The sequence below is a fragment of the Sus scrofa genome, chromosome 8 (genome assembly GCF_054392235.1).
Source record: "Sus scrofa isolate SSC_HxYL_T2T_F1_AM1 chromosome 8, Sscrofa_HxYL_maternal_Yorkshire_Landrace_v2.0, whole genome shotgun sequence".
Classification (NCBI taxonomy): domain Eukaryota; kingdom Metazoa; phylum Chordata; class Mammalia; order Artiodactyla; family Suidae; genus Sus; species Sus scrofa.
In genome coordinates, this window is record NC_139390.1 from 85,718,321 (window position 1) to 85,734,660 (window position 16,340).

The 16,340-nt window shown below is 36.4% G+C and overlaps 1 protein-coding gene across 5 annotated transcripts in view; it reads left to right on the forward strand.

Moving 5' to 3' along the window:
* IQCM (IQ motif containing M) overlaps positions 1–16,340 on the forward strand; it is a 605,776-nt gene that overhangs the window by 409,870 nt on the left and 179,566 nt on the right. For all 5 annotated transcript variants that reach the window (XM_084972727.1, XM_084972731.1, XM_084972730.1 and 2 more), the window contains one exon: positions 10,494–10,692. In XM_084972727.1, the coding sequence (XP_084828853.1) occupies positions 10,494–10,692 (199 nt within the window). The remainder of the gene's footprint in view (positions 1–10,493; positions 10,693–16,340) is intronic.

The following is a 16,340-nucleotide window of genomic DNA, read 5'->3' on the forward strand; positions in this document are numbered from 1 at the left end:
AACTTGGCATCCTGAACTGGTTTTGTCACATATTTGCAGCTTAAAAAGTATTTGGCTTTTACAACAGCCAAAATAAGTATCCTTTAATCACTTTCAACCTGTGAACAGATGGGCGAAGAGTGCTCTTATAAATGAAGCATACAAAATACTTCAATATCAGCCAAAACTAATTAGTAGCAATATCTGAACCAAACTCTAAAACTGATTTAGTGTTTAATATATATTATCATATAAGCATTAGCAGCTGAAAGGAAATTCCCTGTTCAAATGTTTGCCAGGCTCAGTGTCTAATATTCAGACATGATTAACTTACTGGTTAACTTATTGTATCTTTTCTCACATGTAATCTTGCTTAATGATTTCTTCTCTCACTGAAAACCCTTTGATGTGATACCTTGATCATAGATTTGTCACACCTCAACTGAAAGAATCAGATTCAGCTCTTTGGCTCCAGTCTTGCAAGCTTTTTAGAGGGACTTTAGTAAGAGGTGCCTTGGGGCCAGAGAGGGTCATCTCTTCTATGGTGAAGACTGGTTTTGTATCTATCCTCTAATGATTCACATTTTTATCTCCATAAAGACTTTCTAAAAGAGTTTTCAAAATTGAGATATAATTGGCATGTAACATCACATTCGTTTCAGGTGTACAGGGTAATGGTTTGGTATTTGTATATATTGTAAAATGATCACAGAAAGTCTAGTAAGCATCCATAACTTCACAGAGTTACAAACTTAATTTTCTTGTGCTGAGTACTTTTAAGAGCTCCTCTATTAGCAAGTTTCAAGTGTACAATATAGTAGTATTAACTATAGTTGCCATCATGTACCTTGTATCTCCAGGACTTAGGTATTTTATAACTGGAATTTGTACCTGTTGGTCTAAGAGTTTTATAGAGGCTCTTTGATGGCTGTAAAAATGCCCATTCTCTCCATATCAGAACTGTATTGACATTATGAAGGAAGGTAAATTTACATTTAAAGAGGTAAGCAAAGGATAGTTCCTACCGATTCTCTAATTCAGACGAGGTTACTCAGCCTCTGTATATGTGACAGTCACAATATATTTCCCCCATCTTCTCTACTTACTACTGATTTTTATACTCTGCATGAAGTTAACCATTTATGTAATAGAGTAAGAATATGTGGTATGACTGTCTTTTAGTACCTCCAAAACAAACAAAAGAATAAAACACCCTGAAGCCAGTCACCCAAATTATCCTAACCACCGAGAATTGGGGACTGCCAATGCCAGCCTTACTGAAGTATGACATAAGTTTGTCCCCTATTGGTTTTATCATATATAAGACAAGGTGGGCTTTGAAATATGTGTTAATTACAGTTTCATGATCTTAGGGAGTCACCTCATTTCTCTCAGCATCAATTTATAAAATCAGAATAGAAACATTTATCCAATAAAATTATTTTGAGGGTTAAAGGAGAAAGTACATTGGGAGTAAATGCTTAATAAAAGATGCTACTAATGGAGTTCCTTCTGTGGCACAATAGGTTAAGGATCTGGTGTTGTCCCTGTGATGGCATGGGTTTGATCCTCGACCCAGTCCAGTGGGTCAGGGATCTGGCATTGCCATGGCTGTGGTGTAGGTTGCAGCTGTGGCTCAGATTCGATTCCTGGCTTGAGAACTTTAATATGCTGTGGGTGCAGTGTGCTGCCCCCCAAAATGATTGCTACTATTGCTGATATTAATGGATTTAGTTATAATTTTCTTTTATATTATACAATGCGTATTGTTCTACTTCAAATATAAAGAAAATGTAAAACAAATCATTTTTCTTTACATTTAGTATTGTTTCTTTCTTTCTTTTTTTTTTGTCTTTTTGCCATTTCTTAGGCCGCTCCTGCGGCATATGGAGGTTCCCAGGCTAGGGGTCAAGTTGGAGCTGTAGCTGTCAGCCTACACCACAGCCACAGCAACGTGGTATCTGAGCCGTGTCTGCAACCTACACCACAGCTCATGGCAATGCTGGATGCTTAACCCACTGAGAAAGGCCAGGGATCGAACCTGCAACCTCATGGTTCCTAGTCGGATTCATTAACTGCTGAGCCACAATGGGAACTCCAGTATTGTGTATTTACAACTTGGTATTTATTCAGGGATTTGCATGGGTTTCGTTGGAGAAATTAATGAGTCAGAATCTATGAGTGTAGTTCCTGAGCAAGAGTTTCTTGAGAATACTTCTCAGATGGTTCTGATGCCACCCTTGATTCAGAACCACTGAGTTAGTAGTCACTAATAACATTCTGACATGCTTCTTTCTGACCTTATTTATATATGTCATTAAAAATGTTGCAATCTTATGATGCATGTAACTTAATATTCTTTTGGTATAATTTTTTAACATCATAAGTATTTTCTCAAGTTATTACCTAGTCTTCATAAACATCACTTTTATGAGATAATAATCTATTGATTAGATGTCATTTCTTAGGTACTTGTTTCTGAAAATCTTCCATCATAAAATGAAACTAGGGTGGATTTCCTTATACATTGTGCTTTTCTCAAGATTTTAAATCTGTTGGAGATGAATGCTTGCTAGAAAGAATCGCTTATGTTTATCACAGAACAGAAGATGTCTTTCTTCCCCTGACCCTGAGATATTGTACATAATATGTCATTTGTGAAATATGTCATCTCACAATGGAGGAAAGACAAGTTGCCAGTTTGGTTTCTCAGCCCTACCTTTTGATCAAGTCCCACTCATAAAGCATGATTTTGACCAAATTTGTTCAGCAACTTTTGGTTCAGTATCATTAACTTGGTTGTTTATTGGGCCAGTTTCAATAACATAAGCGGAATAAGAGGTGATGGTTAAAACAAAAGATGTTTATACTGCATGGTTAACAAAACTAGACTCATGTGATCCTAAGGCAGCAGTAACTGCTGTCTAGAAGAGGGAGAAAACCCCTAGTGTCAAATTCTTTTAAAATGATTGTATGTGGCAAAGATAATTTTATTGCCCTTATCAGTTCTTCTCTTAAGGTTGTGATTTAGGAATCATTCTGTTTTCCTCTTCTAGGTTTTACTTTATTACATATAATGGTGTGCTCATTCTCTTTCTTTCATATCCTCAATTTATCCAATATTCTTTTCTTGTCAGGAAGTGACATTCTTGTCTGCTAGAAATTCCTTAACCAGTAGAGGAGATACCAGGCTAGTTATGTAGGACTTAGTGGCCATCACATTCACATAATAAGTGATGTTTCATGTCTTAATAGGAGCCACCATATCTAGTTAAATGACCTGCCTTTGTTTTTTTCTTTTCTCTCTCTCTCTTTTTTTTTGACTTGCCTTTAAATGTGATATCTTTAATATGTAAAAATTGATACAAACTAGATTTTTAAATTATATTATGGTAGAAAAAAGTGTTGACTCACTGAAACTTTGTAGGTAAATAGTTATGTAATGGAACTCAGTAATGGCATCTTGTATATATTTAAACTATTATGCTACATTGTTTTATAGATAAAATAAGTTAATGTGTTTTTAATTTCTACATAATTACATCTAAAAAATTTTAACTTAGGATTTATTTAAATTTTTCATTAGAATTTTTTTCTTAAGTTTTGAGGGGTTAGTTGGAGTTATTTACATACTGTTTAAAGGATATTCCATTATAGTTTGTAAAAATGAAGCCAAATAAATTGAAATTTAAATAGAGATCCTGACAAAGAAAGGTAATTTACTAAGTATGTTTTATTAAAAAATAAATATCAACCATAATTTGAACCATTTATTCCATCCTAGATAATCAATTCTTACTTTGCTGATCTTGAATTAAGCAGCCTACCACAGGAGGTTGTCCATTTCTGGATGAAAAGAGTCACAGCAGATTCATGATTATGATATCAGCTTAAATTGATAAGCCTGCATTCATGTCTTCCACTATAAATTAAGAGAATCCATTCGTCATAAGCTTATCATTCTTTTGCTGTTTCTTTCAGAGGACATAATTTATGAGCTATAAGTTATATTAGGGCTTTGGGGAGAGAAAGGCAGAAGCCACCTGTTGAAGTTACAACTGAATAGAATAATATATGTTTAGTGGAGGTGAATAGAATCCTCTATTGAAGTCATACTTACTCATTCCACTAGGATTTGTTCATTGATCACCTTGAAATAAGAACATATTGGTGTTCCTGCTGTGACTCAGCAGGTTAAGAACTCGATTAGTATCCACGAGGATGTCAGTTCCACCCCAGGCCTCCCTCGGTGGGTTAAGGATCAGGCATTGCCATGAGCTGTGGTGTAGGTTGCAGACGTGGCTCAGATCTCGTATTGCTGTGGCTGTGGTGTAGGCTGGCGATTGCACCTCTGATTCGTCCCCTAGCCTGGGAACTTCCATATGCTGTGAGTGTGACCCTAAAAAGAACAAAAAGAAAAAAGAAAGAAAAAAGAAGGATTGAAGTACTTTTAAAAAGCCTCAAGTTTTTAAAAAATTTATCCCATGAAGTATTTGACATGAGTGTGATTACTTGACAGATAATTTACCTCTGAAATAAAATCATTTAAAAAATCAGTTTGGGAGTTCCTTTCGTAGCTCAGCAGTTAATGAATCCCACTAGGATCCATGAGAATGTAGGTTTGATCCCTGGCCTTGCTCAGTGGGTTAAGGATCTGGCATTGCCATGCGCTGTGGTATAGGTCCCAGATGCAGCTCCGATCTCATGTTACTGTGGCTGTAGTGTAGGTTGGCAGCTGTAGCTTAGATTCGACCCCTAAGCTGGGAATCTCCATATGCTGCAGGTGTGGCCCTAAAAAAGCAAAAATAAATAAATAAATAATAAATCAATTTGACAGCTACTGTATTAGCCTTTGAGTAAAACTAGAAGTGCGCGTATCAGTAATTCATTGCTACAATAACATCACAAAATTTAGTGGTTGAAAACAAAAACTGTGATTTCTCATGTAGCAAGCCAGCTGATATTACCCTGGCTCATTCAAGTAGGTATATCCTGTCTCTTTTCTGTGTTCTCTCATCCTTTGGAGACTTGCTGGCTTATTCTCATGTAGATGTTGATCTCCAAGAGAATGGAACCCTGTAAGGCCTCTTGGGGCCTGTGCTGAGAACTGGCACAGCATCTCTTCCATTGGATTCTCTTGGCCGCAGCAGCTCACAGGGCCAGTCTAGACTCATAGGTGGCTAATTTGATTCCACCTCTTGATGGGTGGGGCTATAAAATCATCTCGCAAAGATAGAGATATAAGGAGGCATTAATCGGCCATCAATGCAATCATTTTACCACAGTGTGCTTCTACTACGTTTATATTAATAATATTTTAGTTGTTACATGTTAACTTAAGGAGAGCTTTTCTTTGATTTCTTTTCATAGTTTGGACTTTGATAAATAGGACAGCTTTTGATATAGTAAAGCTGAATTCAGTAAAACTAAGGACCATTGTAATGAGTTCAGGGATCATGGGGATCATCAAACAACATGGCCATGAGGTGGCAACAGCACTTAACAGGCTTTATTTGGGCATTGCGGGGAGCCTAGAAGATGCAGGGACTCAAAAAAAAAGGAGCTTGCCTGATGGCAGAAAAACCTGAAGGCAGGTTCCTAACCAAGGAAGGGGGCTCACCTGAACGGTACAAGCTGAAGGTGGGGTTCTGGTCAGGATAAAAGTTCACCTGAACAGTACAAGCCGAAGGTAGGCTTCTGGTCAGGATGAAAGCCTGCCTGTATGGTACAAGCCGAGGGCAGACCTCAGGTTACACAGCTCTCATTTTGATGTTGATGGGGAAGAATTGGGGCTTTCCTGGGAAAACAATTTCCATGTTTGCGCTGGAGAACATGGATTGTTTCTCGGGTGACCTAGTCTTTCCTGTTGTTTTATTTGTTATTCAGTTTTCCTCCGTCTTTCCTGATTATTTGCTTATTATTCTTATTTTCCATTCTTATTTTCCTGTGATGATTTGTGATTTAACAAAGTTACAACAATAATATGATAAGAATTTCATCCTGAAGGACTTTCCCCCATTTAAATCCAACTTAATTAAAACATAGTGTTTATCTACTAACTAGTTATATAGTAAACTTTAGAGTTAGGGTTTTAATGAGGTTCATAGAAGTTAGACATATATTATTCTTGACCAAAAGACACCTAGCTATGAGTTATAGAAGCTTTTAAGTGTTAGCTAGTTAAGTTGGTTTATATTTTCTTACACTGTCTCCCTGCTGTAATGCTTTAAAGATAAGCACCAGTCTAAAAACAAGATTTGTGAATGCCCAATTCTTGTGTCCATGACCTCTTCAACTTGTGGAGACTTGCTGGCCATGGGATGATTTGTACTGAGTCTCCTCCTTTCCACATGATGTATTGTACCTAATTGCCCTTAAATTGTACTCACTAAATTTAGTTAAAACAAAGATCTTAGAACATGATGTATAGCTGCTGTACCATGTAAAAGTTAACCAATGTACTTTTAACACTATGATGTAATCTGTAGTTAGAAACTGTCTATATAATCAACCACTTATTCCAATAAAATTTGAGCTGTCCAGCGCCCTGAAAGAAGGGACAAAGAGGCTGTCTCCATTGCAAAAGCCGACGCTTGTCCCTCTCCTTTGGGAAAAGTGTACACTCCCTGGCCGCCGGAGCTGGCCTCTGGCAGGGCATCACATGGACAGATTTCCGTGAGAGGGCAAGTCCCTCATAGCAGAGGACCTTCTGGAGACTGTGACATAGAGCCACCATTGGAAGGGGAAGTGGTAAGGAAACTCCTGTGGGAGGGAAAGTCACAGAGGGGGCTTCTTGTGTAAGGGATATAACTCAGCAGCAAGATCGGAAGTCTCTGGGTCAGAGCTCCAACAGGCAGCAGTGACTGAGGGTACTTTATGGCCTCAAGGTTTGTCTTACCTCCGGCTAGTAGATTTTGGTTATAGTTTCATGGGAAATGCGAAGCAGGCAAGCTCTAAATGGCTAAAAAATGTGCTCATTTAAGCCATATTTAAAACAATTGGATGTTTAAGAATTTTGAATTTGGAGCCAGCAGGGTGTAAGAAGTTAACAGCATAGGCACCAATTTATAAGGACCGTCTTTGATCATATATGTAACAACCATGCCAAACATACCTTCCCATTTCTAGCATCCCTCCTTTTATATAGGGGAGGAAAAAATCTTTTGGCATGGTCTTGTAAGCCATATGGAACACCCAAAAGAGGTTAAAAAGACATCACAACAGTTTGTTTTGAATTGGGGGTTTGAATTTAAATCAGAAAGAATTTTCAGAAGAGGAAGAAGTAATAGGTACCTTTAGAGTTTAAAAAAAAAAAAAAAGGATTATAGCCACAAGTAACATTAGATATTAAGAATGCCAGATTTTGTAAGAAATATCGCAAAGTGGTATAAGGAACTTTTGTTTCCTAGTAAAACTATAATGAAGACACTGAATGACTTTTTCTCTGTCATATTAGGAGAAGACCGTGTACTCAAAAATCAGTTTCTCAGTATAACATAAAGAAAATCAAATTCTAATTTTACTTATTTCGTATACCGCCTATGTAACAGATTATAGTCAAAGATTCATAAGCATTTCTCTATTTTAAGATTAAGTTCATCAAAACTAGCCTAACTTTGTCAAAAATTGGCATATTTCGTAGCTTCTTTTCAAACCCATTATTTATAAACACAATTCACTTTCCATCAAGCCTTCTATAAATTATTCTTCAGTTTCACATTTCCCTTTCTTTTATTTTGGACATTCCAAATGTTTAGAGATGTGCTACTGATCAAAGTCCATATGGCTAGGGCCTAAGATAAAATTCTTTTCTTTTTCAATTGATAAGAAATGGACAAAACAGATCCATCATATTGTAAACATGTTTGCATTTCTCCATAATTCTTTTAATTGGTGTGGTTCCAGTCACTCAAATCAACTATAGATTTTAAGCAGAATGCCTAATTTTAATTCTTCTCCTTCCTCCCAACCCCCTCGCTCACACATTCTCTCTCTCTCTGTAGTACCTGATTAAGAACTCTGTACCATTCAGGTAACTTAGGAGATCAGTAGAACTCCAGTGACTGCTGCTGGTACGTCAGCAATACACATCACACATCACCTTACAGTCAATCACATGTATGCCTTTAAGATTTATATACACCCTATTATTAGAACATGGAACTGTAACTATAAATTTGGCTCATTTAGGTATTTCTAGAAGACTTCTCTGACTTCTTCTGTGAGAAAGGAGAAAATGTCACAAACTCAGACTCTTTTGACTTCACAGTAGGTCTTGAAACCCTGGATAAGCCAGAGTAATCATTTCTATATCCTCTGTCTTCCCAGTTTATCTCATACATGAAGACCTGTTCATAAAAATTACTATATTAACCCAGCAAAAAAATACTCAGAGAAGGCAGAGCGCCTTCTTTTCTGTGCTCTTCTAAATCAATCTTAATTTAAACAAACAAAAAGAAAACTTGGCTTCATTTTCTTTTCCTTTTCTGGTAGCTTTGTCTATTTCAGTTTTTCTCCACAGCACAAAATGCTATATATTTTTGACTTTTTCATCTCCAGAAGTTTTCTCGAGAGAATGAGAGAACGAACCAACCCAAAAATACAGAAGAACTACAGTTAACAGGAACATCATACAAGGCTAATTTCCTTTTGCAAGGAACAGAAAGAGCATTTTTCATTGACACACATAAACCCAAGGAGAAATAAGAGCCTTGGTTCTATCCTTAGCTGTAGGTCAGAAGTCAGTTTGGAAGACAGTTTTCTGTGCCTGAGCAAATCTCAGTGGTCAGTAGTGACTACTTGGGAGTAGAAAGGTCCAGGAGTCAAAGGATCTCCAAAGAATACTTGTTTTGAAAGGCTCTTGATCTGGAGCTGATCTCCATTCTTGTGGGTACAAAATTATGTCTTAATGATTTCAGCTATACTGGTCTTCAAATGGAATGTAATACACAGCATATCAGAAGATCCCACAAGCTTCAAGACAAACTAACAGAAAAGACAAATGAAAAAAATCTCATGTTATCTATCATCTACTGCCCCCCAGATACTAGATGGCTGTGTCCAGTAATCAAAAAGTCAGACTTCCAGTGTTTAAGTCACTAAGGGAAGACAACTAATGACCATGAGAAAAACAGAATCAGCATAATGAAAATATCAAAACAGACCCAGGGGGAAATTGCAGAAAGAAAAGTCAGCAATAGTTACTTTAGAAATCGAGAAAGTTGGGTCTGTGATTCAGAGGTCTACATACAGTGCACTTTAAGGCAAGACTTGGCTCTGGAATGTGAAATGACCTGGGCATCTCATTGTAACTTCAGCTGTGAAAGATGCAGAAACAAAAAACAGTATGGAAAATAGATACCTAACAAGGACCTACTGTATAGAACCAGGAGATCTACTCAATGTTTTGTAATAACCTCTATGGGAAAAGAGAATGGACATATGTATATGTATTAGTGACTCACTTTGCTCATACAACTATAAGTCAACTCTACTCCAATAAAATTCTTAAATAAGAAAAAAGATGTTTGTATGCTAAAAACTGCAAGAAAACTATACTTTGAACTAGGGAAGACTGGGAAAAAACCAACAACTGTACAAAAAATACAACAGATATATCAAGGAAAAAAACAAACACAAGATTACCAAGGTTCCAGTCTGTTCCTAGTAGAAAGTCTGTAGTTTTCACACACAGTTATCGTCACTTCAAGGGCCACTTACAGCGGTAGTGCAGGGCCTGTCATGGTTTTCAGTATGACCCCTCACTCTCAGATCCTGCAGTCCAAGGCCTTATTGATACACTACCCTGACTCTCAGTTGAGAGCATTTGGAAAATAAAATTACTTTTCAGAAGATGTAAGCAAAGTATCAGTGCAAAATAATTTTGAAGCAGTCTTTAAAATAGCATCTGGGACAGGGAAGTTATTTTGACTGATGGGCCCTGTCATATGAAAATGTGTTGTTCCTTTGATATTACCTCTCTCTTTTGAATAGTTGTGGAGAAGCTTTGATGGATTCACTTTCTTTTGGATTTCCTTTCTTCAGAAGGTTAATTTTATACATACTATGTTGATTCTGGCATATTCTGCCTTCTTTGGACAACCCTATTGACATGTTCAGATCATATATATATACACACATTATATGTATGAATATATAGTGTGTGTATATATATATACACATTATACATGTGTCTATATAGTCTGTGTATATACATTGTATATATATGTAATGTGTATATACACTATACATATGGTCTGTGTATATACATACATTATATGTATGTATATAGTCTATATATACATTATATGTATGTGTGTATTTAGTGTATGTATATACACACATATGTATGTGTGTTTATAGTGTATATATGTGTATATATATAATGAGTTCATGTGCTAATTATAATGTATTTCCTATTTCAATATATTAATTATGAAATGAATTTAAGACTTTTCAGAAGTGTTTAGTTTTCTTGGTGAGTATAACAAGAAAGTTTTCTATTTTATTTTTAGCCTAAAACCTATTCTAGGTAAAAGTGATAAACTTGACAATAAAGTTAAAAGAATTGGACCACACATAGAAATCTTTCAAGTGTTCCGGGGAAGAAAAAAAATCGCAATTACCAAAAACATAGTTAGAATGGTCACCATCATGCAGGCGCATGTCCGAGGGTGGCTCGAACGCAAAAGATTCCAAAGAATAATGATCAAGGTAAAGCGTATGTTAAATATTATATAATGTGTTTAAAACTTCTTTTTTTCTCTCAGTTTTTCTGAGATATAATTTACATACAGCACCGTACAAGTTTAAAGTGTATAGTATAATGATTTGACATACATATTTCATGAAATGATTACTGCACTGAATTTAGTGAACATTCATCATCTCATGTAGATACAAAATTAAGAAACAGGAAAAAAAATCTTGCCTTGTGATTAGAACTCTTAGGACTTACACTGTTGACAACTTTTGTATATAACATAGCAGTTGTAATTATATTTATCCTTTTGTACATTACATCCCTAGCACTTACTAATCTTGTAAATGGAAGTTTGTACCTTTCCTCACCTCCTGCTTCTGATAATCACAAATCTGATCTCTTTCTGAGTTTGTTTGTTTTTTAAGTGTAGTTGACCAATAACACTGTTAGTTCCTGTTACACAACATAAGGATTTGATATTTCTCTACATTTCAAAATGATCATAACAAGTCTAGTTATCATTCGTCATCATACGAAGATACTATGTAGTTATTGAGCATATTCCCTATACTGTACATTTCATACCCATGAGGTATATTTTGCACCTGGAAGTTTATACCTCTTAATCTCTGTCACCTGTTTCTCTCCTCCTCCCAACCCCCTTTCCTCTGGCAAAAACCTGTTTGTATCTATGACTCTTTCTGTTTTGTTATGTTTGTTCATTTGTTTTGCTTTTTATATTTCTTATATAAGTGAAATCATGCAGTATTTGTCTTTTTCTATGTGATTTATCTCACTTAGGATAACACCTTTTAGGTCTCTCCAAATGGAAATGTTTCTTTTTTTTTTTTTTTTTTTTTTGGCTGAGCAATATCTCATTGTGTATATATACCACATCTTCTTTATCCACTCATCCATCAGTGAACATTTAGATTCAATTTCACAGAATATTGAAAGTCACCTGGTCTGTGATTTTTCTAAATAAATTTCTGTCTACATTCTTTGGTTTAAGAAAATGTCATGGATAATCTACTCTTGTGACAGTTTCAGATTGTGTCAAGCTGGAGACCGTGAACAAATACCTGGCTTACCCTTAACCCAACAGTTCTGGGACTACTTTTGTGCTAATGCTGGGACCACCTATCTTTGTGTTGATTTTGTTTCTCCTATGCTACCTTATTCTCCCTTTGAAACAACTTTCCTCCACTTCCCACCCTCTTGGGTATTCTCACAGAGCATAAATGTTCATTGTAAGAAGAAACTACACACGCATACACACAGCCACCTGAGCAACTTTTATCAACAGCAATCCTGATGTTCAGAATAAATGACAAGGACCTATTTTGGTCAAGCAAATGCAGAAGAATCTGAGTGGATGGATTTTGGAAAACCTTTGAGAGAATCCAAAAAAATCCAAAAATGTTCTCACCTTGGGGGTTAAAGTTGTACTAGTAATAAATTAATTTGGAAAACCAATTAGAAGTAGAAGACTAGATCAGGAATGCCTACTTGAATTCCTGGGTTTCCTGGCAGGAACTCTCTCAGATGGCCTTGCTGTGAGCACCCAGGTGCAAATCTCTGAGAACACAGTGATAGTGTTAGAAGGCAGTCCATTTGCCTCTCTGTGTATATTTATACATGCATTAATATGTATACATAACAACATTTGTAGTTCTGATGATTAAATGTGATTATGCATGTAAAACTCTGAAGTAAGTAAACATCCTATATAGTTAATCTTTCAGTAATTCTGTGAGGTAGCTGCTGTGTTCATTTTATAGGTGAAGAAACTGATGCTTGGGGAAGTTAAATCATTTGATCTGAGTTCCCCTGCTGATAAGTGACAGAGCTGGAATTCAAGCCCATATCTGTCTGACCCCAAAGCGCCTACTTATTCTACCTATTATATCATTGACTTAAACTACTTTATGCTGACTGCTCCCTAATCTCTTCTAAAGCTGTATCTGAGACCTATCTCCAGAGGTCTAGGTTTAGGCATTTAATTGCCTATTTGAAAGGCCCATAGTGAAATCAAACTCCACAGAGCCTTAAATGAACTCATTTTCTTATTCCACAAAGCTCTTCTTTTCCTGTACTGCCTACTTTGGTAAACTTTTCTACTACCCCTTTCCCAAGCTATACACCTGGAGTTTTCTCAGACTCCTTCAACTTTCTCAGCCCTGTATTCAGTTGGTCACCACTTCCTTAATGTCTCTTGTGTTGCTTTTCCTCTCTCGGCTTATGCTAGAGCTTCTATTCATCAACCCTCACATGGAGAACTGCAGTAGCCTCTTAACTTATCTCCCTGCCTATAGGCCTACCCCCATCTAATCTGTCATGTACAGTTGAGGAAATTCCACTCTCATTACCTTATTCCATTTTTATAGTCTTTTGATGGCCCCCTATTGCTTATCAGATGAACTATGAATTCTCTAACATAGCACCCATGGCCCCATTAATACCCTATGCTCTAATATAATACATCCTCAATAATAATCTATGCGCTCATATAATACTTCCTCATTAATGCTATATGCTCTAGCAAAACCCTAATCCTTTAATCCTTTCCTGTTGTCTTACATTTTACACTTATCTCCCAGGCTAGAATACTCTTCCTCTCTTAATTTTCCAAAAACTTTGATTCATTCTTTTTTAAAAATGATTATTTTTTCCATTATAGTTGGTTTATAGTGTTCTGTCAATTTTCTACTGTACAGCAAAGTGACCTAGTCACACATTTATATATACATTCTTTTTCTCATATTATCCCCCATCATGCTCCATCATAAATGACCAAATGTAGTTCCCAGTGCTATATAGCAGGATCTCATTGCTCATCCATTCCAAATACAACAGTTTGCATCTATTAATTCCGGGTTCCCAGTCCATCCCACTCCCTCCCCCTCGCCCTTGGCAACCACAAGTCTGTTCTCCAAGTCCATGATTTTCTTTTCTGTGGAAAGGTTCATTTGTGCCATATATTAGATTCCAAGTATAAGTGATATGGTATTTGTCTTTCTCTTTCTGACTTACTTCACTTAGTATGAGCATCTCTAGTTCCATCTATATTGCTGCAAATGGCATTACTTTGTTCTTTTTTTTTCCAATTCATTCTTTGAGATCTTCTTTAAGTGTACCTGCCTAGACACCTTCTCTGGTCTGTCGAGCAGAACTGATCGCTCCATCTTTGGTCATTGTTTTGCCCAGTCCTCTACATTTTGACCTTTTGTTTACATGTCTATCATGGGCACTGCAATTTATATGACCTGTCTTTGAGTACATTCTCTATTTTTATATTTATAGCACCATATACATATATACTGTTTTGATACATACAGTCTCTCATGTTTTAATTATATCCACTTATTATCTGTTTCTTTTTCTTGTTTATTGACTTGTTTGTGTATCTTTATGTTGTTTCCTGACTTGCTTGCTACTGTGTTCAAATGCCTAGAATAGTGCTTGGCATATGGTAGCTGTTTGACAAATGTCTTTTGAATGAATGAATTCATTCAACAAAATAGAGTTGTAGAAGTTTATCAAGGCACTCTAATGATTCACATATATATATAAAAATGTAAAAACATATAAATAAATATAACATATACACATGATGTATATATAATACATCGATATTATAATTTTACCTGTAGCATATGCTGATGTTGCGGAGACTTGTAGCATCATGCATAACCTCTGGGACAAAATGGGTCTAGAAAAGTTAGAGAGAAAGAATGGGCCCAAGATGATAGTGAAAAGGAGAGAAAATGTTGAATTTCTATGTGGAGGTAGAGTTGAGATGAAAAGAAGGGGAAGCACTTTTAAAAGGGTCTGAGCAAGTATAGATTGTTGACTTTGATTTGGTTATAAAAGGTGTTATGATCATGGATTTTCCTTTTTATTCCACCATTGGCATGCTGCTTTGTATGTTGATGGCTGCTCTGTTGATATGGTTAGTGTTTTGCTTATTGTCGAAGTGCTACTGTGGTGTGTGGCAGGCCTGTAACCCATAGACAGTCCACTTCCAGGACAGAGGCTGTGTGCAGGGTTGCCATTGAGGGAATTCTTTGCTAGAATTTTTGCTCTAGAGGCTGCACAGCAAATCACTGGTAATTGTCAGCACCATGGCAATCCCTCCACCGGGAAACTTCCATAGTCATATTGTTTGCTTGGCACTTCGAGCTTGCGGCTGTAGGCAGGGTCTACTACATTGTTATTCTAAGGTACCTCAAGAGACTGTACACTTTCCACCATTTTCTGTGAAATGCTCCAGTTTGGGTTATTTAGAAATAATGAAGCAGCATTGAATTATGTCAGTCATAAGGCCACCACAGAGATTGCTGCATTTAACTATCAGCATTATTTATTTCAACCACTCAGAGTATCTCTTCCTTTTAAAATTTCTGTGCTGTTTGTTTGCATGTGTCTTGGTATAAGTTGATGTGATCCAGGAAAAAAATCATAAAGACACAAAAACAGTATTTTTCTCAGTGTAAGGCCTCTAAGATTTTCCTTAATGTCAATCTTTTTCTCTGAATATTTATAATTTTCAATTTTGGTTTTAAGTTTATATGTTCAGTTGCTATTTGTCCAAAATACTGAAATTCCAAAATGTAGAATGGTGGTTGCAATAAAAAAGTGTTCTTTGAATAAACATTTGTTGAGTAAATAAAATTGGAGAAATCCTGGAAATCTGGGTTTCAATGCATAGGTCAGTGGTCTTTAATCTTTTGGGGGTTACATTATCCCTTGAAAATTTGATAAAGCGTGGCTTTACCTCCATTATCTCCAAAAAAGAAGGAATAAGAAAGTCCTGCAGCCTATTCATGGATCCATGAACTTGGTGACCTTGTACAGAACATGTTTATGACATAAATGTGTTAGCTCCCAGAACTATATTAATATAGTTCTGTATTACAACATATTAATATAGTCCAGAATACTTTTTTAAAAGTTTGATAATAGTTGCTAGTTACTGCATCTCACTTCTTTCTTGGTGCATAGAGCAAAAAGTCCACACAGAAATGGAGATAACTAAGAGAAGTCTTAGGTATTATTAGAGAACTTAGACCATTCAACCCAAAGGGCTGTGTCTGGTGTTGGGTAGTGCCAACAGATTGAGACCTAGTTGTGTTGTGTCTTGCAGACCTGGAGGCTGAGGGAGTTATAGCACCAGGAAAGAAGGTATCAATGGCCTTAGGTGAGATAGAATGTTAGGGGCCGGGAGATGGTTGGAAGGATAGTTGTGGAAGAGGAAGCTGGTTAACAATGTTCTTAAAAGCTATGGTCATACTAAGGAGTTTATAATTAGTATATGGGGTGGATGACTTTAAAGCAGTTCAGTGATGTGAATAGAGTTTTTATTTTAGAAAAGTCTGGACAATGAATTGGGGAAAGAGGGTGACAAAATTAGAGAAAGAACAACTCATATGCTTTTTCAATAATCCAGTACATGATGGTGGTGGCTTGGTAGGGGTTAGAGAAGTGGACAGTGGATAGGACATTTCATTTAATGGAATTTATGGATAAGAGAGTGGGAGGAGTCTCGAATGGTTCCCAGGTTTTGTATTGGACAACCTGGTGGATGGTTGTGAAATATAGAACTCAAGAGGAACTTGAGAGGAAGTGGTGGGGGGAGGGGAGGAAAGGAAAGGAAAAA